Here is a 24060-nt window from a genome sequence, read left to right on the forward strand (position 1 = left end):
GGCTCCAGCTCTTACGCCACTGCTTGGGGAACTTGCTGAGCTGAAGCCACAGGATTTGGACACACTGAAGACCACCCAGCACTTCTGGACAGTCTGTCCCTTATGGATTAGCAGACATAATTTTCCAAACCAAATAAATTTTATGAGTTGTTGAAGGAGAACATGCTATCACAAGCAAAATTACAAGCAAGGGAGTGTGGGCCTGCTTGGGAGCCGCTGCCCTCAGCGTCCCTCTGAGCACTGTGCTGGAGCAGGAGTAGCTGTTCTCTGAGCACGTCGCCTGGCCAGTGATTTCTCAAACAGCTTTTGGGGTTTCACAGAGGACCAGGAGTATTTACCTCCAGATTCCCTTTAATTCAGCTCTTGCTGAAAGAGTAAGGCTAGACACGGGGGTGGCTGAGACCATATTCTCCTGTGAAATATATTCCTAGATGAATCAAGAAGGGAGCTGCCACAGTGAAAGGCAAGAGCATTTTAGTAAAATATTCTTTGTAAGTATTTTGAAAAATCGCCGTGGAGAGTAAAAACGCCAGTTGGTGTGATCAGCGGCGGGGCCATGAAGCGTGTGCTCCACTGTGGGTGTCCGGCACTGTGAGGAAAGAATCAAGCGCCGCGCCGCACGTTCACAGCGCCCTTTACTCAGTATCTCACATAAGGACCAAATATAATGCTCGAACTCCTCAGGAAGCTCACTCCACTTACTGGGTGAATTTTGACAGAAGGTTTAGAGTAGGTAGAAAAAAGGCCATTTTATTTTTTTCGCCATGAAACCTGCATTTTGACCATTTTTTGAAACATCAAGTGACTTAATCTTCTATTTCTCTTTTTAAATCTCACTTTCACAAAATCCTGGATTATAACCTTTCATATACACTGAAATTAAAATATGTATCCTAATTTTTAAGAGTTATAGATTTAAAAAATGGAAATACTCTGAACTGTAAGAACAACGGTGGTTTTGAGCCTGTTTAGTTTTCCAAACGCAACAAACAACATAATGAAAATGTATTTGAAGATGGAGGAGAAGATCCATTTATGACAGTGAAAACATTCAAAACACAAATACAACAAAACATTAGGAACAAGAAATGTGTAAATCCAATGTGTGAAAAATATATACAACACTCCCTTCAGATCACAAAAGCTGAACAAATGGTAAAAACATATGTGTTCTTGAACAGGCGGACAGACAGCCTTAACATGAAAAAGCCAGCTCTCTCAATAATCTATATACTTATAGGAGTCTTCCCCCAACAACACTGAGTGTCTTCCCTGCAACTAGAAAAATTGGTTTCAAAGTTTATGTGGAATATAGGACAAGCAATGATAGCAAAACAAACTAAAAACAACCCTGGTAAAGAAGAGAAATCAAAGGGAATGATCCTTATTTTGTATTGAACACAGTTGATGCCAGCACTAAAGCAGTGATACTGCCGCACGCACATGCAAGAGACCAGAGAACCAGAACAGAAGGTAACAAAACAGGCCTGACTATGTGAGAACTGAGAATGTGACAAGGGAGCCACCTAAGCCCACAGGACTGCGCTCCAGAGGCGCGCACCCTTTATCACACTCAAGAGGGCGGACATGCTTTACCACCTGAGAGTGGGGAAAACAACCGTATTATTTCAACAAATGATTTCAAAACAAAAAACAAAGAGGGATTGAAAGAGACTTAAACTATAAACCAAAGGCAATGTGTAGATTTGAAATTTGAACTCTTTTTTTTTTTGATTTGAACTCTGATTCTAACAAACCAACTGGAAGAAAAATTCTAAGACAATCAGGATAATCTAATTCCTGACTAGATATGTGATGATGATAAGGAACTAATGTCAATTTTAAGATGTAATAATGGTATTGTAGTTTTGTTTTTTTAAAATGCATTGTATAGCAAGGAAGGGTCTACATATGTAACAATTCTCCAATTTCTCACTGAAAGTATTTAAATAAAGAATTAGGCCTGTCACAGTGGCTCATGCCTATAATCTCAACATTTTGGGAGGCCAAGACAGGTGGACTCCTTGAGCCCAGGAGTTCAAGACCAGCCTAGGCAACATGGTGAAATGCTGTCTCTACCGAAAATACAAAAAATTAGCCAGGCATAGTAGCACACACCTGTGGTCCCAGCTACTCAGGAGGCTGAGGTGGGAGGATCGCCTGAGCCTGGGAGTTTGACACTACAGTGAGCCAAGACTGCACCACTGCACTCCAGCCTATGTGACAGAGTGAGACCCCATCTCAAAAAAAAAAAAAAAAAAAAAAAAAGAATTGAAAACATAAACAGTATTAATAAAATGATTTAAAAACCACAGTATTCTTAACAAAATGTCAGGTTTATAAGCAGTAAGTATCATTTTAAAATCACATTGCATGTAAATTCGGAAATGTGAATGCTTTGGATCTCATTATCTGAGACTGAGAGGGCTCTGCAAATTACACCACATGGTGGATTCACAGTGTTTTCAAACACTGCAGACAGAACCACTCGTAACTTGGAGTCATGACTACAGCAGTAGTCAGAGGCCATGCAACAATTTTCAGAGTGGGGTCCAAAGAACCCTTTCCAGAGAGGGAGGGAAGAACTGAGATGCGTTAAAAGAAAAAATCATTATTTTAAAAATTCTCATATTTTTCTTGGGCCTACGTGGAAACATAAGAAGAAATAAGTACACTTTGTTGGGTTTTGTAGTAATATATATTTTTTAATTTTGAAAACTTCTCTAATTTTTAAATTTTATCTAAGTTATTTTAGATAATTTTATTAGATATTTGTATGTATATATACAGTATATATTTTACTTATATATTTTAATACATATTTTAGATTATTATTTTGGAATTTTACAATATTCTATTTGAAAAGTAACATTTATTTATAATGTATTTTCTTGCATTTAAGAATGGATCATTGGCTTTAAAAATGAGGATTAAAAGATTCAATTTCTCATCCTACAGATGTTTCATCAAGAAAAGATGAAACTGGCTGGCACGGTGGCTCACGCCTGTAATCCCAGCACTTTGGGAGGCCGAGGCAGGTGGATCACCTGAGGTCAGGAGTTCGAGACCAGCCTGACCAACATGGAGAACCCTGTCTCTACTAAAAATACAAAATTAGCCGGGTGTGGTGGTGCATGCCTGTAATCCCAGCTACTCGGGAGGCTGAGGCAGGAGAATCGCTTGAACCCGGAAGGCAGAGGTTGCGGTGAGCCGAGATTGCGCCACTGTACTCCAGCCTGGGCAACAAGAGTGAAGCTCTGTCTCAAAAAAGAAAAGAAAAGAAAAGATGAAACTGACACATCAGAGAATTCTCTGACTCATGAGATGGAGACAGCTGCTTACAGAGAAAGTGGGCTAAACTGTAAATAAAGACAAAAAATGTGAGGAAAGTTATTTTTCCCTTGCCTTTACAGATGTTAATGATTTACCTTATTGTGTCTTATGCAACAATATTTCAAATACTGTTATGGTGCAAGTTAACTGCCACATCAGTTTGAGACCAATCATTCAGAGTCTAAAGAAAAAAAAATTAATTTAAATGCAGATGTGATAAATTAATATGTCACCAACAGAACTGTACTTCTGCCTTACAATACAATCTCTGGACTTAAAACTGTATTGCTTGTAGTTGTCTGGTATCAGCACCAACTTAAGCACGGAAGCTCTTTTATATGAAAGCTGGCCACACACCCAAGTGGTAGGGAAATAAAGTACTGAATAACTATTTTGAATCTCCTGGTTTTTCCTGGAATAACCGTGTTGACATTTGCACTGATAGCGCAAAAGCAACAGTGGGTAACACAGCTGCGTCTCAGTGGGAATCAGAGTGGAGACAGCCCTCACGCTACTCTTCACCACCACACACACACAGTCGAAACACCGCATTTTCACATACGAATGTTTGATGAAGCAGTTTAACATACTGATTTTATTAAACTGTTGCCCTCAAGGATACTTTTAAAAAAGAATTCTGTATGGTGAAAAGGAAAGTGTGCATAAAGCACTTCTGCTTCATAACAAAAAACAATGGTTGCCTGGAGAGAAGCACTCCACTTGTACACCTGCACAACTCTTTCAGTGGTGGGCTCACTTGACCACTTTTTGTCATGGAAATTGACCTGAAAGAATGACTAGCAGACAGGCAGTGGTTAGTCACATTTTGGGATTAGGCACATACTTTCTCAATAATTAGCAAAGTGACTCAGCCCCCTAAGGAAAACGACTGACAGTGTTTGTAGCCCATGATAAATTTTAGCTTTTAAGCAGAAATTAGAATCTTGGAAAATCTATGTCCACCAACATAAGCTTGACAGCTTCCCAATACTCAAAGTCATTTCTGATGAGCTCCATGGTGGCAGTAATGACTATAGGTTTTGATACTGCATAATGAAATATGTCAATGTTTGGAAGATATACATAACTCAATGAATGAAGATTTTCCAAATGAACCATGCATAATGCTACAAAATTATGTGTGTTGGCAAAAAAGATCCATTCATTGAAAGTGCAAGACAGACCAATGGGTTTTAATGTAACAGAGTATGGAAAGTTAACTGACATAATTTCAGATTCCACATTGCAACTACCCTTTAAAAAATGACCATTTTCAAATTTTGGTGAGCTATCAAAGCAGAATTATCCACAATGATCTGCAATGGCTACTAGAATATTCCCGCCTTTCCCAATTACTATCTATGTGGGGCTGGATTTTCTTCATACACTTCAACCAAAACAACAAGTCCCACCAGAAGCAGATATGAGAATTCAGCAGTCTTAGGGTAGAAAATGAGACCTGCAAAAATGTAAAAACAATGCTGCTCTTGTCAAACATTTTTTTTTTTTGCCATGGAAAAGAGCATTGTTTTTCATAAAAATAAGCTATTTGTGTTAACGTGTAATAAAATTATTTTTATTTTTTAAGAAACACATTTTTAAAAATTTAGTTTCAAATATGATAAATATTAATAAGGGTTTAACAGATTTTTAAAACTCTTGGGAATGTATGAACACAAAGAAGGAAACAATAGTCGCTGGGGCCTACCTGAGCAAGGGTAGGAGGGAGAGGAGCAGAAAAGGTAACTATTGGGGACTGAGCTTAATACCTGGGTGATGAAATAATATGTACAACAAAACCCTATGACATGTGTTTACCTATGTAACAAGCCTTCACATGTACCCCCAAACCTAAAATAAAAGTTAAAAATAAAAAAATTAAATGCTTTGGGATCCTCAGTAATTTCTTTTTTTTTTTTGAGATGGAGTCTCGCTCTGTTGCCCAGGCTGCAGTGCAGTGGCACGATCTCAGCTCACTGCAATCTCCGCCTCCCAGGTGGAAGCGATCCACCTGACTCAGCCCCCCTAGTAGCTGGGATTACAGGCACACACCACCATGCTTGGCTAATTTTTGTATTTTTAGTAGAGATGGGGTTTCACCATGTTGGCCAGGCTGGTCTCAAACTCCTGACCTCAGGTGATCCACCCACCTTGGCCTCCCAAAGTGCTGGGATTACAGGTGTGAGCCACCACACCTGGCCGGGATACTCAGTAATTTTTAAGAGTATAAAGGGTACTGAGACAAAAATGTTTGGACGCTGCTGTCATACAGTCTTTCCAACACACCGCAGCCTTCTAAGAAAAGGAAAAACGACGCAGGATGACGGGAAACATGAACACCACTTACAGCAAAATGGCCTCGTTTACGGCCTCAAAGAACTCTGGCTGGAGGATTTCCTGAGGTTCACGTCCGTGACAGATGAGCAGAGCCTCCACCAGGGGGTCAATATCTGGCAGGGTAATAAGTGGGACACAAACTCGTGACAGGGACGCCACTCGCTCGGGAGCCATTCTATGGAAGAAATAAGAAATAATCACTCAAATCTAAGAGCCACACATAATTAAGGACATATAAAAACCTTCATGCTAAAAAGGTCAAAGACAGATCACCTGTTCTGCCTCTAAATAAAGAGGATGACTCTAACAGCATCGATGAACACTTCTCTTTTATCCAATTCTTTAGGAAGAAATCTTTTAGCTGCCATTGCTGTTTCAGTGTCATTCATGGTCAGGACTTTGTTCTTTATATCCACAGGCACTTAAGATGTCCAAAACACAACTCCTGAATTCCCTTCCCAGTGTTCCCTTTCCCCAGTGCTATCTTGTTTGCTCAGGCCCAAATCCTGATTCCTCCCTTTCTCTCAGGCCCCTCATCTGATCCATCAGTGAATACTAGCAACACATCTGACCTCTTCTGAACACCTCCATCACTGCCCTCCTAAGTGGAGAGTAACCCACCACCACCTCCAGCCTGGGTGACGGAGTAGCCTCTGGACTTCTTGTTTCTGCACTCATTCCTATAGTTTAACATCAGAACAGTTCCAGCACCCCTTTAAAAATTCAGATCACAACACTTGTCTGCTCAAAGCTTTGCAATGGCTTCCCACCTCATGTAGAGAATAAGCAATGTCTTTCACTAGCCAGCAAGTCCTTCCATGGTGGGTCCCCATCTGTTTCACTGGCTTCATCTCCTTCCACTCTTACCTTTGTCTTTTCTGCCTCTGACTGCCCCAAATAAAGTCCTGCTGTTCACTCTGCCTGAAATACATGATTAGCTCCCTGGTTGCAGCTCAAATGTCCCTTTGTTAAGTGAGGTTTTCTCTGATCATCCCATGTCACTATACTGTCTACCATGTGTGGCAATTTAAATGTAAATGAATTAAAATGAAATAAAATTAAAAATCCAGCTCCTCAACTGCACTAGTCACAGTTCAAGTGCTCAACAGCTATAGGTGGCTGGCAGCTACAGTACCGAACAGTGCACATTTACAGGATGTGCCTGGGACTGCAGAAAGCGACACTGGACACTCGAGCTTCAAGTGCCCTCTTACCCGTGCTTTACTTCTCTTCCTGGTACCTTTCACCACCTGACCTACACAGTATTCCCTCGTAGTACTCATGGTGCGCCTCCTCCTCTGAGGGCAGAAGCTCTACAATGGCAGGCAGCTTCTCCTACTTTGCCCACCACTCTATTCCTAGCACCTAGGGATAACTCCTCACACACAGCACATGCTCAACAAATCCATCTCCAGTGAATGATAAATAAAATGAAAGTTCTGGGTGGAGGCTATTCTAGGTATTTTCATATGTAATTGTAAATATAGAAATTTAGTCTTGTGTCTTGTGAAACACAAATGGCACCACAGTATAGAGCATATAGCTGTTCCTCATTCTTAAAAACTTGCTGCCTATTATTAAAACAAACATGTTCTGTAATTTAACAATGCCACTATCAGTAGGCACTGAGGCTGTTTCTGGTTTTTCACTATTCAGACAGGGCTGTGGTGCTACCCTTGCCCATGCCTGTCTGTGCCCATGTGTGAGTACTTGCATATTAAATTGCCTTCCAAGGTCAGGGGTGGTGGCTCACACATGAAGTTCCAGCACTTTGAGAGGCTGAGGCAGGCAGATCGCTTGATCCCAGAAGTTCAAGACCAGCATGGGTAACATGGAGAAACCCCATCTCTACAAAAAATACAAAAATTAGCCGGTGTGGTGGCTTACACCTGCAGTTGCAGCTACTCGGGGGGGCTGAGGTGGGAGGGTTGCTTGAGCCCAAGAGGTCAAGGCTGCAGTGAGCTGTGTTCATACCACTGTACTCCAGCCTGGGAGACAGAGTGAGACCTTGTCTCAAAAAAAAAAAAAAACTGCCTTGCAACAGACCACACCAATTTACTTTTCCACCCTTTCCAATTATATCATTATTTGTTTCTATTTCTTGCAAATTTAACGAACAAAAATTGCTATTTCTTTGCCTTAATTTGCATTTTCCTGATAACTTGTGAGACAGTAATTGTTACCCACTTGTATTTCCTCTTCAGAGGATTTGTTTATATATTTGTGTATCTTTGTCCTATTTGTTCATTTAATACCTATTTATTGATCCCCTACTGTAGTCAAGGCTCTGTTTGAGGTGTACGTGATACAGATGCAAAGATGACAAGGTCTCATCAGGGAGAGGAACAATATAATGCCAGATGATACTGAGTGTCATGCTGAAAAGTAAAGAATGCTCAGAAGTGACAGAAATTTACCAAGAAGGTGACATGTGAGCAGAGCTCTGAAGGAAGTACATGAACAAGCACGTATATATCTGGGAGGAAAACATTGCAGACAGATGAAAAGCAAATGCAAAGGCCCTCAGTATCTGAAAATAGCAAGGGGAGCAACGTGGCCACACCCAGTGAACCGGGGAGGATGATGGAAAGGCTTCCGTAGATCACTGTAGGGGGCCTGCATATTCTTTTTTTAAAAATTTAGTTTTCATTTTTATGAAATTCATAAACACAACTATATTTTTTGTTTAGACTATTTATTTACTTTTGAATTTTTATTTTAATAGCTTGTGGGTAAAAGTAGTTTTTTGTTACATGGATGAATTGTATAGTGGTAAATTCTGAGATTTTAATGTACCCATCGCCCGAGTAAACTGCACCTAATGTGTAGTTTTTTTCACTACCCTGCATCCCACCCTTCTCCCCCTTCTCAGTCTCTGAAGTCCATTATGTCACTCTGTATGCCAGCAATGTCCAATCTTTTTGGCTTCCTTCTTTTTGGAAAAAGAAGAATTGTCTTGGGTTACACACTAAATACACTAATACCAACGATAGTTGATGAGCTTAAAAAAAAATCGCAAAAAAACTCAATGTTTTAAGGAAGTTTACAGATTTGTGTTGGGCAGCATTCAAAGCTGTCCTGAGCTGCATGTAGCCCACGGGCCACAGGTTCGACAAGCTTGTTGTATGTCTCTGTGTACTCATAGCTTAGCTCCCACTAATAAGTGAGAACAAAAGTTTGTGATTTTCCACTCCTGTGTTACTTCACTTAAAATAATGGCCTCCAGCTCCATTCAAGTTGCTGCAAATGATATTACTTTGTTCCTTTTAATGGCTGAGTAGTGTATATATACCACATTTTCTTTATCCACTGATTGGTGGATGGGCACTTATGTTGGTTCCACATCTGTGCAATTGTGAACTGTGCTGCTATAAAAATACATATGCAAGTGTTTTTTGTTTTTGTTTTTGTTTTTTTTATATAAAGACATCTTTTCCTTTGGGTAGACAGCCAGTAGTGAAATTGCTGGATCAAATAGTAGATCTACTTTTAGCTTTTTAAGGAATCTCCATACTGTTTTCCATAGAGGTTGCACTAATTTATATTCCTACCACAGGTATAAGTGTTCTCTTTTCCCCACATCCATGCCAACATCTATTGTTTTTTGACTTTTTAAAAATGCCATTCTTGCAGGAGTAAGGTGGTATCTCAATGTGGTTTTAATTTGCATTTCCCTGATGATTCGTGATACTGAGCATTTTTTCATATGCTTGGCCATTTGTACATCTTCTTTTGAGAAATGTCTATCATGTCCTTTGTCCACTGTTTGATGGGATTGCTTTTTTCTTGATTTGAGTTCCTTGTAGATTCTGAATACTAGTCCTTTGTCAGATGCATAGTTTGCAATATTTTCTCCCACTCTGTTGGTTGTCTGTTTACTCTGCTGATTATTTCTTTGATGTAACTACTTGAAATGGTCAAATAGTTATTCAAAGTTAATCAAAATAGTAACTTTTGAAAGGGCATTCCTATCCCCATTTTCTGATGTCCAGAAATTACTTTCAACCCTAATTAATTCTTTAGTACTTCAACGTGTTGTTTGTTGTTCAATACAAATTATAACATCAAATTTGTAGTGGGAGGGCTGGGTGTGGTGGGCCTGTAATCCCAGCACTTTGGGAGGCCAAGGAGGGCAGATCACCTGAGGTCAGGAGTTCGAGACCAGCCTGATCAATATGATGAAACCCCATCTCTACTAAAAATATAAAAATTAGCCAGGTGTGGTGGTGGGCACCTGTAGTCCCAGCTACTCAGGAGGCTGAGACAGGAGAATTGCTTGAATCCAGGAGGCGGAGATTGCAGTGAGCTGACTTCGTGCCACTGCATTGCAGCCAGGATGACAGAGCAAGACTCTGTCTCAAAAAAAAAAAAAAAAAAAAAAAATTGTAGTGGGAAATCCATCAGATCACAGAGAAAAGAGAACTCCAGGATGTTTCTGATAGGAACATAAATAAATAAGCACAAACACTTTGGAGAACAACTGGTACCATTTCTTCTTACAGGTTAGGGAGACAAACAGGACTGTTTGTAAAAGGTAGATTCAATCTTGCTGTGAATTTGTACAGAAATGAATAAATGATGATTTATTTACAGAATGGAATGCTATATGGCAGTTTAAATGAATAAACTAGACCTACATTATCTGCATACATAAATCTCAAAAGTTGAATGAATGAAGAAAGCAAGTTGCATAAAGATATCCATAACACGCCATCCTTATGTAAAGTTTTAAAGCACAGCAAAATGTGAAGTAAAAGTGTTAAAACACGGCAGGAAGAATCTACACCAACTTCTTGGGCGTGCTTGCTCCAGTGGGGAGAAAAAAGAAATGTAATAGGAGAACGATGCTTCAGCTCTAATTGAAACTTTTTCTTAAAAATATCAAATATAAATAAAATGTTAGCACTGTAAAACCTGGGCAATGGGCACACAGTTTTTCCATGACATAAGTGTTTTATAATAAAACTTTAAAAAAACTAAAATACAATGTTAACTAGTAAAATACTGAAAATGAAAATAATCATGCTAGGTGTGGTGGCTTATCTCTGCAATCCCAGAACTTTGGGAGGTTAAGGTGGGTGGATTGCTTGAGCCCAGGAGTTTGAGACTAGCCTGGGCAACATGGTGAAACCCTGCCTCTACAAAAAAATACAAAAATTAGCTGGGTGTGGTGGCACACGCCTGTAGTCCCAGCCACTCGGGAGGCTGAGGTGGCAGGATGGCTTGAGTCCAGGAGGTGGAGGTTGGGGTGAGCTGAGATCATGCCACTGCACTCTGGCCTGGGCAACAAAGCAACACCCTATCAAAAAAAGAAAGGAAAGAGAGAGAGAGAGAAAAGACAGAAGGGAGAGGATGGGAGGGGAGGAAAGGGGAGGGGAGGAAAGGGGAGGGGAAGGAAGGGGACGGAAGGGGAGAGGAGGGAAGGGGAGGGGAGGGGAGGGGGAGGAAGGAAGGGAGGAAGGGAGGGAGGGAGGGAGGGAGGAAAAAGAAAATATTCATAATAAAGGAGTTACTTCCTGCCTTAGGTTCTTATTTCCAAAATAGCAAAAGTAGCTCATTAAAAAATAATCATCCTTAATCAGTCTTAAATTGCTTAGTATTTATTTCCCTCTGGAGTATTTTTTCCCCTTTATTTACATCTTTTTTGCACTCTTCCCATTATTTGATTGTACTGGTCTCTTTTCAGGGTATTTCTATAGAATTATTTGTGCTTTTCATTTTCTCACCCTTGGACAGAAGACAAGCAGTTTACAAAAGTTTTTAAAGTCTCCTGGACCACAATTAAAAGACTCTGCTGGACGGTATCAGCTGAAACAATCCTCTTTTCTCTTTCTTTCTTTTTTGAGACAGGGTCTTGCTCTGTCACCCAGGCTAGAGTGCAGTGGTGCAGTCTTGGCTCACTGCAACCTCGACCTCCCTAGGCTCAAGTGATGCTCCCACCTCAGCCTCCCTAGTAGCTGGGATTACAGGTGCTTGCCACCACACCTGGCTAATTTTTTGGGTTTTTTTTTTGGTAGAGATGGGGTTTCTCCATGTTGCCCAGGCTGGTCTCAAACTCCTGGGTTCAAGCAACCCTCCCACCCTGGCCTCCCAAATTGCTGGGATTAGAGGAGTGAGCCACTGTGCCAGAGCTGAAACAACTTTTATAGATTAAAAACTTGCCTTTGTGCCAGATTGTGCCACTTTGGAAAAGGTTTATTCCCTAGTTTACAATTGGTTTTTGGTGGTGGTGGTGTTGTTGTTAAGAATGCTTGTTTTTCAAAAGTAATACGAACAAATTCCCTGGCACAGAGCGAAGTCCACTGAAGGATGTCCATGCTGGCATCCCAGCTGGCAGGAGTAGCAAGGATAAAATTGGAATTAATTTAGTTAGCAGTTCAGGATATTCCTAGTCAAAGCAAAGCTATGATACAATCAGTAAAATTCTTAACTGAATTTACTAAGAATATGAGATGCCTGTGCTAGCAGAGTGCTCCCTGTAAACCAACACATCTGATACATTCCTAATTTGCTCTACTGAATGATGTTTAGAATCTTTTCTTTACAGAATTTTATAATTCAACCAGATAAATTTTTCCAGGTACTTTTCTGAATGTGTTGAGCCCTTATATATAGTTTTTAAGGTAATTCAATCTCTTGGACTGAGTTCATTTATACCTATCAGAAGATTGAATTTAAAAAGCAATTTGATGCCTAACATGCTTTTTGAGCCTTTTTAGGAGCTTTTGTGTTCACCATTCATAAAATTTTAATTTGGATTCTTAAAAGCTTGTGTGAGAACCAAAACTTTTAAGTCCACAGTTCTCTAGTGAATTATAAATTCTGCCAAGTGTATTCTCCTATCTCAAGTAGAAGCTGGTTTAATGAAATCAGGTAACAGAATGGCACCGTGATAACACCTACAAAACAGCTGTCAACCACGCTGCAGCCATTATAATTTTTGCTGTCATTAATAATAATAACAATTAAAATAGGTATCATAATACCACGTAACTTTCTACTACATATCTTAAGTTCTCTGTCCAGTTTTAAGATTTACAAATCGAAACAATTAAATCAGAACACAGCATAACAGGCAAACTACTTTCCAGTATATGCTTAAAGTCAGGAGAGTCCCATCCACCTATGAATCTAAGTTTCTAATTCCTTTCCTTTCACAAATATGACTTCAAATGTTGAAGCAGACAAGAGCTCCCAAACTTAAGCACCATATAAACAATGCTATGCTGTTTTCCTGTGGGGTTTTTTTCCTTCTAGAAGGCGTCTATGCATTTATTTTTTCTAATTTTTTAGCACTTGAGTGTCTAAAGTTCATTTCCAAAGATTCAAAAAGTCTCAGAAAATATAGAAATTGATCTCATAATTTCAGATGCACAGATCACCAGAGGAACAAAAAAAGTGGGAAAATTAGCTTACTTTCTTTTTGCATTATTTTTAGAGGCCTGATAAATGGTGTTGTCAGAGGACTTTAAATAGAGTTTCACTTGCCACCAAGTAAAGTCAACAATTCAGTGACAGAATGTTTAAATTCTATCCTATTCTTTGCTACAAACCATCTAGAAGAAGCAACATTCTGAGCATCGTCAGCTTATCCTGTAGCCCTATGGTTTGGGGCAGATGGTTTGGAAGCTACAATACAACCACACAGGAAGGATGTTCCCAGCAGTATATGGTTACCGTCTAGCCTTCTGCAGTTGAATTCTTGTGCAGAAATTATTTGGAAATGCTGCTCTGGCAACCAGTCAAGACCTAATGCTTAGTGTAATTCAATCTGGAAAGTGTTGCATAACTCTCCACTTGAACTTGGATCTCCACACTCTGACAAACTTCAGACCAAAAGAGGAGCCATGAAGGCTGCGTGCACCTTGAAGTTCTTGGGAAGGTTATCAGTTGGCCTGCTCGAATTTTGGTACACCCAAGAACTACCTGTCTTTATGAGATTTTTAAATTTTTCAGGAAAATTATCCTGGATCATTTCCAGTCTAATCAGAAGATACAATCTGCAGCCATGAACTGCAATACTTGATAAATGTCCCTAGCACCACAGTCTTTCCACCCACTCGGTCCCCAGTAATAATCTCTGACTCTTCTCATTTCCTCTTTTCAGATGAGAGAAAACTTGCGCTTAGAGATCTTTTAGGGAGGAAGACTGATGAGTCAGGCTGGAGACCTGCCTGCCTATTTGAGACGCTACACGAGTGATGCACACAGGCAACTCTCAGGCCTACCTTTCAATTGTACAAACATCCATCCCGCCCTAACTCTATGCAATATATTCTGCTAGGCTATGTGCAAAGTATACACCTTCACACACATCCCCACATACCTCTTCCTCTACCAGCCCACCCACTAAGCTCATATATTCCAAAAATTTAAGATATTTATAACTCATGCTAAATGTGTCTTTTTAACAACTTAGATGATAGACTCAAAAAACACATTAATTAATTTTAGATCTAAAACCATCTTGGTGGTAAGAGAACGATGATAAAGCACTATGGAAGGTAAACATTGAAAGGATATCTGCCACTTAAGAAAGTGGTAAAGAACAGGAAGAACAATTTAGAAAAGGTGAATATTTGAGGAGAAAAGACAAACTCTTCACACATAATAGATCACTATAGGCAGTTTGGCAAAAAATTATCTTTATGAGAATTTACTATTATCAAGAATACAGCAAAAATATTAACAATTTATAGGAATTCATCAACAAAAATAAAAACCGTAAATAAAATTCTATCATGTCACCATACAGTATTCAGATTGCTACCAGGGACTGATAATGCAGTTATGGGAACTGCTTCTAAAGAAGTAGTGTAGAGCAGCATTTCTTGAACTTCCAGAGAGTACGTCTGGACAGATATTTTAAAAAACTCATATTTCTTGGTCTCTCCCCGAGGGATGGTGATGCTGCTGATTGGTAGGGCCACACTTTGAGAAGCTCTGGTGTAGAACTGCTACACATCCTGAGGACTCAAAGGCAAGACCTATGAAGAATGGTGACTCTCATAATCTAGTCAAGAGAAAATAAGATGAAAATGTAACCTAAGAGACTGCATCAAGCAATGAACTAAGGACATGGATGTCCTAGCATTCATGCTATACTCCCAACTCCTAGAAATGATGGAAGAATTTTTTTTGACCTCTTTTTTTTAATTATACTTCAAGTTCTAGGGTACACATGCACAACGTGCAGGTTTGTTACATAGGTATACATATGCCATGTTGGTTTGCTGCACCCATTACCTCATCATTTACATTGGGTATTTCTCCTAATGCTATCCCTCCCCTTGCCCCCCACACACCAACAGGCCCCGGGGTGTGATGTTCCCCACCCTGTGTCCAAGTGTTCTCATTGTTCAATTCCTACCTATGAGTGAGAACATGTGGTGTTTGGTTTTCTGTCCTTGTGAGAGTTTGCTCAGAATGATGGTTTCCAGCTACATCCATGTCCGTGCAAAGGACATGAACTCATCCTTTTTTATGGCTGCATAGCATTCCATGGTGTATTTGTGCCACATTTTCTTAATCCAGTCTATCATTGATGGACATTTAGGTTCATTCCAAGTCGTTGCTATTGTGAATAGTGCTGCAATAAACATACGTGTGCATGTGTCTTTATAGTACCGTGATTTATAATCCTTTGGGTATATGCCCAGTAATGGGATAGCTGGATCAAATGGTATTTCTAGTTCTAGATCCTTGAGGAATCGCCACACTGTCTTCCACAACGGTTGAACTAGTTTACACTCCCATCAACAGTGCAAAAGCATTCCTATTTCTCCACATCCTCTCCAGCATCTGTTGTTTCCTGACTTTTTAATGATCGCCATTCTAACTGGTGTGAGATGGTATCTCATTGTGGTTTTGATTTGCATTACTCTCATGACCAGTGATGATGAGCATTTTTCCATGTGTCTGTTGGCTGCATAAATGTCTTCTTTTCAGAGTGTCTGTTCATATTTTTTGCCCACTTTTTGACGGGGTTGTTTTCTTCTTGTAAATTTGTTTAAGTTCTTTGTAGATTCTGGATATTAGCCCTTTGTCAGATGGCTAGATTGCAAAAATTTTCTCCCATTCTGTAGGTTGCCTGTTCACTCTGATGGTAGTTTCTTTTGCTGTGCAGAAGCTCTTTAGTTTAATTAGATCCCATTTGTCAATTTTGGCTTTTGTTGCCATTGCTTTTGGTGTTTTAGTCATGAAGTTCTTGTCCATGCCTAGGTCCTGAATGGTATTGCCTAGGTTTTCTTCTAGGGTTTTTACGGTTTTAGGTCTAACATTTAAGTCTTTAATCCATCTTGAATTAATTTTTATATAAGGTGTAAGGAAGGGATCCAGTTTCAGCTTTGTACATATGGCTAGCCAGTTTTCTCAGCACCATTTATTAAATAGGGAATCCTTTCCCCATTTCTTGCTTTTGTCAGGTTTGTCAAAGATCGGATGGTTGTAGATGTGTGGTGTTATTTCTGAGGCCTCTGTTCTGTTCCACTGGCTATATCTCTGTTTTGGTACCAGTACCATGCTGTTTTGGTTACTGTAGACTTGTAGTATAGTTTGAAGTCAGGTAGCATGATGCCTCCAGCTTTGTTCTTTTTGCTTAGGATTGTCTTGGCAATGTGGGTTCTTTTTTGGTTCCACATGAACTTCAAAGTAGTTTTTTCCAATTCTGTGAAGAAAGTCATTGGTAGCTTGATGGGGATGGCATTGAATCTATAAATTACCTTGGGCAGTATGGCCATTTTGATGATATTGATTCTTCCTATCCATGAGCATGGAATGTTCTTCCATTTGTTTGTGTCTTCTTCTATTTCCTTGAGCAGTGGTTTGTAGTTCTCCTTTAAGAGGTCCTTCACATCCCTTGTAAGTTGTATTCCTAGGTATTTTATTCTCTTTGTAGCAATTGCGAGTGGGAGTTCACTCATGATTTGGCTCTCTGTTTGTCTGTTATTGGTGTATAGGAATGCTTGTGATTTTTGCACATTGATTTTGTATACTGAGACTTTGCTGAAGTTGCTTATCAGCTTAAGGAGATTTTGGGCTGAGACAATGGGGTTTTCTAAATATACAATCATGTCAATGATGGAAGAGTTTTTACAATTAAATATATCATACCATAAAATGGGGGCTTTTGGTGACCCATGAATTCTGAGAAAAGCTTGATGGTAGGTAGGTGGGATCTTTTTGAAGGAAAATACCACAGCCCTAAAAGCTTGCCAAGAGAGGACTACTATAAAAGATAAGAGTTACTTTGGGGGGTGAATTCAAGGAACAGGGGGCAACCTGACAGCCAGCTGCCAAGGCCTTATACACTCTTTCTTCTTATCCACTGTCTTTAGGCAAGAGATAACAGAAATGTCCTGACTCCAACAGGAAGGAGGAAGGAGGCCTGGAAGCAGAAGCCAGCCCCAAATGGCTATCAACCTCCAGGAAATATGGGAGTCCTCTAAGGCCCGGAATACAATTTACTGGCGACCTCAATCAACACTACCTCTTGATCTTCCCATAATTATTGGAGGCTACAGTAAACAGAGCACTCATAGAGAGACTAACAAGGAATCCCAAATTCCAGGAAGACCAAATTGTTCTGCAAAGTGGTTGTGCCTATTTATGTTCCCATCAGCAACCTCCTAAAGCTCACCATAACCTAATGGATGTCTAACTGATGTTGTAGTTTACACTTTCCTGAAAATGAACAGAAAAGCTCATAGACCAGTTTTAAATTGTGGTGAAAAACATATTAACATAAAATTTACCATTTTAACCATTTTTAAGTGTACAGTACGGTAGTGTTAACTACATGTCCTTATGTGCAACAGATCTCTAAAACTTTCATACCTTGCAAAACTAAAACTCTATACCCATTGAACAACAACTCCCATTTCCCTCTTCCTCCCATCCCAAGATAACCACTATTCTACTTTCTGCTTCTTTTCTTTTTTTTTTTTTTTTGGAGACAGAATCTTGCTCTGTCACCCAGGCTGGAGTGCAATGGCACGATCTCAGCTCACTGCAACCTCCACTTCCCAGGTTCAAGCGATTCTCCTGCCTCAGCCTCCTGGGTAGCCAGGATTACAGGCACCCGCCACCACACCAGCTAATTTTTGTATTTTTAGTAGAGACGGAGTTTCGCCGTGTTGGCCAGGCTGGTCTCAAACTCCTGACCTCCGGTGATCCGCCTGCCTCGGCCTCCCAAGGTGCTGGGATTACAGGTGTGAGCCACTGCACCTGCCCTTAGCTTCTGTTTCTACAAGTTTGACTACTTTAGATACCACACATAAGTGTAAGTAATCATGCAGTATTTGCCTTCTGTCACTAGTTTACTTCACTTTGCATAATGTCCTTAAGTTTCATCCACACTGTAGCATATGACACGACTTCCTTCTTTTCTAAGGTGGAATAATCTTCCAATGTGTATATATACCATATTTTCTTTATTCATTCGTCTGCTGATGGACATACAGGTTACTTCCACCTCTCGGCTCTTGTAAATAATGCTCAATGAACATGGGCATGCAAATATGTCTTAGAGATCTTGTTCCCAATTATTTGGAAATATACACAAATATGGGATTACTGGATCATTTGGTAATTCTATTTTTAATTTTTTAAGGAAACTCCCTACTGTTTTCCATAGTGACTGCACTAGCTTAACATTCCTAGCAACAGTGTACAAGGGTTCCAAGTACTCCACATCCTCATCAACATTTGTCATTTTCTCTTTCTTCTTTTGATAGTGGCCATTCTAATAGGTGTGAACTGGTATCTTATTATGGTTCTGATTAACATGTCCCTCATAACTGGTGATGTTGGGCATCTTTTCATATGCTTGTTGGTCATTTGTATATATTCTTTGGAGAAATGTCTATTCAAGTCTTTGACCTATTTTTAAACTGGATTATTTTGCTGTTGCTGAGTTGTAGGAGTTCTCTGTATATTCTGGATATTAATCACTTATCCAGATTTAAGGTTTGAAAATATTTTCTCCCATTACATAGGCTGCTTTTTAATCTGTTGATTGCTTCCTTTGTTGCACAGACACTTAAAAATTTCATGCAGTCCTATTTGTCTATTCTTGCTTTTCTTGCCTGTGCTTTTGGTGTCATATCCAAGAAATCATTGCCAAGTCCAATGCCATGACACTTTTCTCCTATAGTTTCAGGTCTTACGTTTAGGTCTTTAATTTTTTTGAGTTAGTTTTTATATATAATGAAAGGTAAGAGTTCAAATTCGTTTTCTGAATGTGTATATCCAGTTTTCCCAACACCAATTATTGAAGAGACAATCTTTTCCCAATCTTGTAGACAGGGTACCCTTGTGAAAGACCATTTGATCATATATGTGAAGCCTTATTTCTGGGCTCTCTATTCTGTTTTACTGGTCAATATGTCTACCTTTATGCCAGTACCACACTGTTTTGATTACTGTGGCTTTGTAACATGCTTTGAAAAAGGGAAGTATGAGGCTTCCACTTTGTTTTTCTTTCTCAAAATTGGTTTGGTTACTTGGGGTACTTTGAGATTCTATATACATTAAAGAATAAAAACCAAACGCCACTGACATTTTGAAAGAAATAACACTGGAACCTGAAGACTGCTTTGGGTAGTATGGGCATTTAAAATACTAAGTATAGGCTGGGTGCAGTGGCTCACACCTGTAATCCCAGAACTTTGGGAGGCCGAGGCAAGTGGATCACCTGAGGTCAGGAGATTGAGACCAGCATGACCAACATGGAGAAAGCCCATCTCTACTAAAAATACAAAATCATCTGGGCGTGGTGGTGTGCACCTGTAATCCCAGCTACTCGGGAGGCTGAGGCAGGAGAATTGCTTGAATCCAGGAGGCAGAGGTTAAAGTGAGCCGAGATTGCGCCATTGCACGCCAGCCTGGGCAACAAGAGTGAAACTCCGTCTCGAAACAAAAACAAACAAACAAACAAAACCCAAAAAAACTAACCATACCCATCTATGAACATGGGATATCTTTTTATTTATTTATGTCTTATTTAATTTCTTTTAGCAATGTATAGTTTTCACTGTGCAAATCTTTCACCTCCTTAGTTGCTTATTCCTAAATATTTTATTCTTTTTGGTGCTATTGTAAACAGGATTGTTTTTAAACTTCCTTTTTGGGTTGTTCTTATTAATGTATAGAAATGCAACTGGTTTTGTGTGTTGATTTTGTATACTGCAACTTTGTTGAATTAGTTTATTAGGTCTAACAATTTTTTGTGTGAAATCTTTTAGGATTATTAACATATAAAATCATGTCATCTGTGAACAGAGACAATTTTATTCCTTCCTTTCCAATTTGGATGGAAAGAATTTGGAGCATCTGTTGACTTTTATTTCTTTTTCTTGCCTAATTCCTCTGACAAGGACTTCTGATACTATATTAAATACAAGTGGTAAGAGAGGATGAAGATATCCTTGCCTTGTTCCTGATCTCAGAGGGAAAACATTCCCTTTTTCACCACTGAGTATGATGTTAGCTATGGATTTTTCAAATATGGCCTTTAGTACATTGAGGTCATTTCCTTCTATTCCTAATTTGTTTTAATGTTTTACTATAAGTGAGTGTTGAGTTTTGTCATATGCTATTTCTGCATTAATTAAGATGATCCGTATGGTTTTTGTTCATCATTTTATTAATGTGGTGCATTATAGTGATTTTTTATGTTGAGCCATCCTTGTATTCAAGGAATAATTTTCATTCAGTCATGGTGTTTATACATATCTTTTTAACGTATTGTTGAATTCCCTTTTTGCTGAGAATCCTTCCATCATGATTCATGAAGGATATTAGTCTGTTTTCTTGTAGTTTCATTGCCTGATTTTCCTGTCAGGGTAATGCTTGCTCACAAAATGAGTTTGGAAATGTCCCCTCTTCTTCAATATTTTGGAAGACTTTAAGAAAGACTGGTGTTAATTCTTCTTTAAATGTCTGATAGAATTCTCCAGTGAAGCCATCTGGTCCTGGTTTTTTTCTTTGTTGGAAGGTTCTGAATAACCAATTCAATCTCTTTACTAGTTGTAGGTCTGTTCAGATGTTTTTATTTCTTCATTATTCGGTCGTGTAGGCTGTATATTTTTAGAAATTTATTTATTCTAGGTTATTCAATTTGTTGGTATATAATTGTTCATTGTAGTCTCAATCTTTTTAATTTTTGTGGCATCAGTTTTAATTTCTATTCTTTGATTCCTGATTTTTGCTATTAATTCTTCTCTTTTCTTAGTCTAAGGAATTGTCAATTTTGCTGGTCTTTACAAAAACCCAACTCTTAGTTTTGTTTTTCTTCTATTCTCTATTTTATTTATTTCTGTTCTAATCTTTATTAGTCTCTCCCTTCTAACTTTAGGTATAGTTCTTTTTCTAGTTGCTTGAGGTGTAAAGTTAGGTTTCTGATTTGAGATCCTTCTTATTTTCTTTTTTTTTCTTCCTTCAAAAGCATGTACACTTTCTTCTTTTTTAATGTAGGCATTTACCACTATAAACTTCCTGCTTAGAACTGCTTTTGCTGCATCCCATAGGTTGTGATATGTTGGGTTTTCATTTTCATTTGTCTCAGGTTATTTTCTGTGTTTCTTGTAATTTGTTCTTCGACCCACCGGTTGTTTAAGAGTAGGTTAATTTCCATATTTGTGAATTTTCCGATTTTCTTTTTGTTATTGATTTCTATTCCCTTGTGGTCAGAAAAAACAGTTACTATGATTTCAGTCTTCTTAAATTTGTTAAGACTTGTTCTGTGGCCTAACATGTGGTCTTTCCTACAGAATGTTCTATATACGCTTGAGAAAAGTGTATATTCTGCTGTTATTGGGTAGAATGTTCTCTATATGTCTATTAGGTCCAATTGGTCTATAGCATTATTCGAGTTCTATTTTCTTATTGGTCTTCAGTCTGGTTAATCAATCTGTTATTAAAAGTGGGGTGGTGAAATATATTATTATTATTATGTTACTGTCTCTTTCTCCCTTCAATTCTATTGGTATTTGCTTCATATATTTGGATGCTCTGTTAAGTGCATATATTATTGTAATTGTTGCATCTCCCTGAATTGACTCTTTTATTATTATATAATCTTTTTCTTTGTCTCTTTTGATAGTTTTCTGATATAAGTATGGCTATGCCTGCTCTATTTTGGTTGCCATTTGCATGATATCTATTTTTCCATCTTTTCATTTTCAGCCTATGTATCTCAAGTGAGTCTCTTGTAGCTAGAATATAGTTGGATCTTGTTTTCTGATCTATTTTGCTACTCCACATCTTTTGAATGGGGTGTTTAATTCATGTTCACCTAAAGCAATTACTGATAGAGAAGGACTTACTATTGCCATTTTGTTGTTTTCCATATACCTAGTAGTTATTCTGTTCATGATTTTCTCTTATTCCCTTCCTTTGGGTTTCATTGATTTTTTTCATAGTGACATGCTTTGATTTCCTTCTCATTTTCCATTGTGCATCTCCTACAGGTATTTTCTTGTTGTTACCATGGGCATTACATTAAACATCTTAGAGTTATAACAACCTAACGAGATAACTTCAATCGCATACTAAAACTCTACTCATTTACATTTCCCTCCCCAGTTTATGTTATCAATATCACAAATTACATCCTTTTCTATTTTGTATCTATCAACACAGTTTAATAGTTATTTTTACACTTTTATCTTTTAAGTTCTATACCAGAATTAAAAAGTGATTTATGTACACTCAGCCCTCTATATCTATGGGTTCTGTATCCATGGATTCAACTAAATCATGGATCAAAAATATAGTATTTGCAGGATGTAGAACCCAAAGATTGAATGTTTGTATCTGTAAGTTCCATACAGTTTACTGTGGGACTGGAGCATCTATAGATTTTGTTATGTGTGGGAAGTCCCGGAACCAATCCTCTCTGGATACCAAAAGACAACTGTACTCTACAACACAGTATTATAAGATTTTGTGTTTGTATATTTACATTTACCAGAATGCTTTGTATTTTTGCATGCTTTCATGTTGCTGTCTAATATTCTTTCATTTCAACTTGAAGGACTCCCTTTAGCAATTCTTGTAAGGCAGGTCTAGTGGTGATGAACTCCTTCAGCTTTTGTTTATCTGGGAATGTCTTTTTTTCTTCATTTTTTGAAGGATGATTTAGCCCAGATGCAGTATTCTTGATTGAAAGGGTTTTTTGTTTTGTTTTGTTTCCTCCCTGGCTCTTTGAATGTATCATCCCACTCCTTTCTGGCCTGTAATATTTCTGCTGAGAAATCCACTGATAATCTTCTGGAACCTTCCTTGTACATGACAAGTCACTTTTTTCTTGCTGCTTTCAAGATTACGTCTTTAACTTCTGACAATTCGATTTTTGTGTATGTTGCTGTAGGCCTCTTTGGGTTCATTCTTTGGAGTCCGCTGAGCTTCTGAAATTAGGATATCCAATTCCTTCCTAATATTTGGGAAGTTTTCACCATTATTTCTTCAAATAAGTTCTCTGCCCCTTTCTCTCTTATTCTAGGACTCCCAAAATGTGTGTATTGTTCCATTTGATGTTGTTCCACAAGTGTCTGAGGCTTTCTTGACTTTCCTTCATTCTTTTTTCTTTTTGTTTCTCTGACTTAATAATTTCAAATGATTTGTATTTAAGTTTTCTGACCCTTTCTTCTGTTTGATCAAGTCTACTGCTGAACCCCTCTAGTAAGTTTTTCAATTCACTTATTGTGGTTCTTTAGCTCCAGAATATCTGTTTGGTTCTTTTCTAGTTTCCATCTCTTTGTTGATATTTTCATTTTGCTCATGTATTGTTTTCCTGATTTCATTTAGTTGTTTATCTGTGTTCTCTTGTAGTGCCTTGAGATCCCTTAAGACAATTATTTCAAATTCTTTGTCAGGTAATGCATAGATCTCTGTTTCTTTAGGGTCTGTTTCTGTAGATTTATTTTCATCCTTTGATTATGCCACATTTCCCTGATTTACTTTGTGTCTTGTTATTTTTGTTGTATTTTGTACATTTAAAGAAACATCTACTTCTCTCAGTCTTTATCGACTGACATGGTACAAGGGAAGGCTTTCACCAATGGACCCGGCTGGAGATTCTGGAGGTCCCTCAAACCTTTTCCAGGGATATATCTTCTCTGGGTTTATGCATGTGATTTCCAAATTAGAGGGCTTTACTGGTTTTTCAAGAGCTCCTAATCTCCCTCTCCCTCTAGTGTCCGTTTGTGGTATTGCAGATTCTCCAGTGCTGCAACAAGCTGCTGAGCTCTCTTGTTCCAAAGTACGCCATTTCTCTGTCAGTGCTGTGAGTCAGGCAAGACAGATACCAGTCCCTCTAGTAGGCCCCTGAGAAGCCAGGGGCTTCTCTTCCCCTCCCAAAGAACAGGTCATGAGCTAGGTGCTTTCTCC

General features: G+C 38.7%; 2 protein-coding genes across 6 annotated transcripts in view; one reads left to right on the forward strand and one right to left on the reverse strand.

Moving 5' to 3' along the window:
* The window catches only part of AOPEP (aminopeptidase O (putative)), a 430010-nt gene extending 426646 nt beyond the window's left edge, over nucleotides 1-3364 (forward strand). The window contains exon 17 of the mRNA XM_054502563.2: nucleotides 2959-3364. The gene's annotated coding sequence lies outside the window, so the exon portion shown is untranslated. The remainder of the gene's footprint in view (nucleotides 1-2958) is intronic.
* FANCC (FA complementation group C) overlaps nucleotides 1-24060 on the reverse strand; it is a 217988-nt gene that overhangs the window by 44979 nt on the left and 148949 nt on the right. For all 5 annotated transcript variants that reach the window (XM_054502579.2, XM_054502576.2, XM_054502577.2 and 2 more), the window contains one exon: nucleotides 5681-5845. In XM_054502579.2, coding sequence (XP_054358554.1) covers nucleotides 5681-5845 — 165 coding nt within the window. The remainder of the gene's footprint in view (nucleotides 1-5680; nucleotides 5846-24060) is intronic.

The sequence above is a fragment of the Pongo pygmaeus genome, chromosome 13, assembly GCF_028885625.2.
Source record: "Pongo pygmaeus isolate AG05252 chromosome 13, NHGRI_mPonPyg2-v2.0_pri, whole genome shotgun sequence".
Taxonomy (NCBI): Eukaryota; Metazoa; Chordata; class Mammalia; order Primates; family Hominidae; genus Pongo; species Pongo pygmaeus.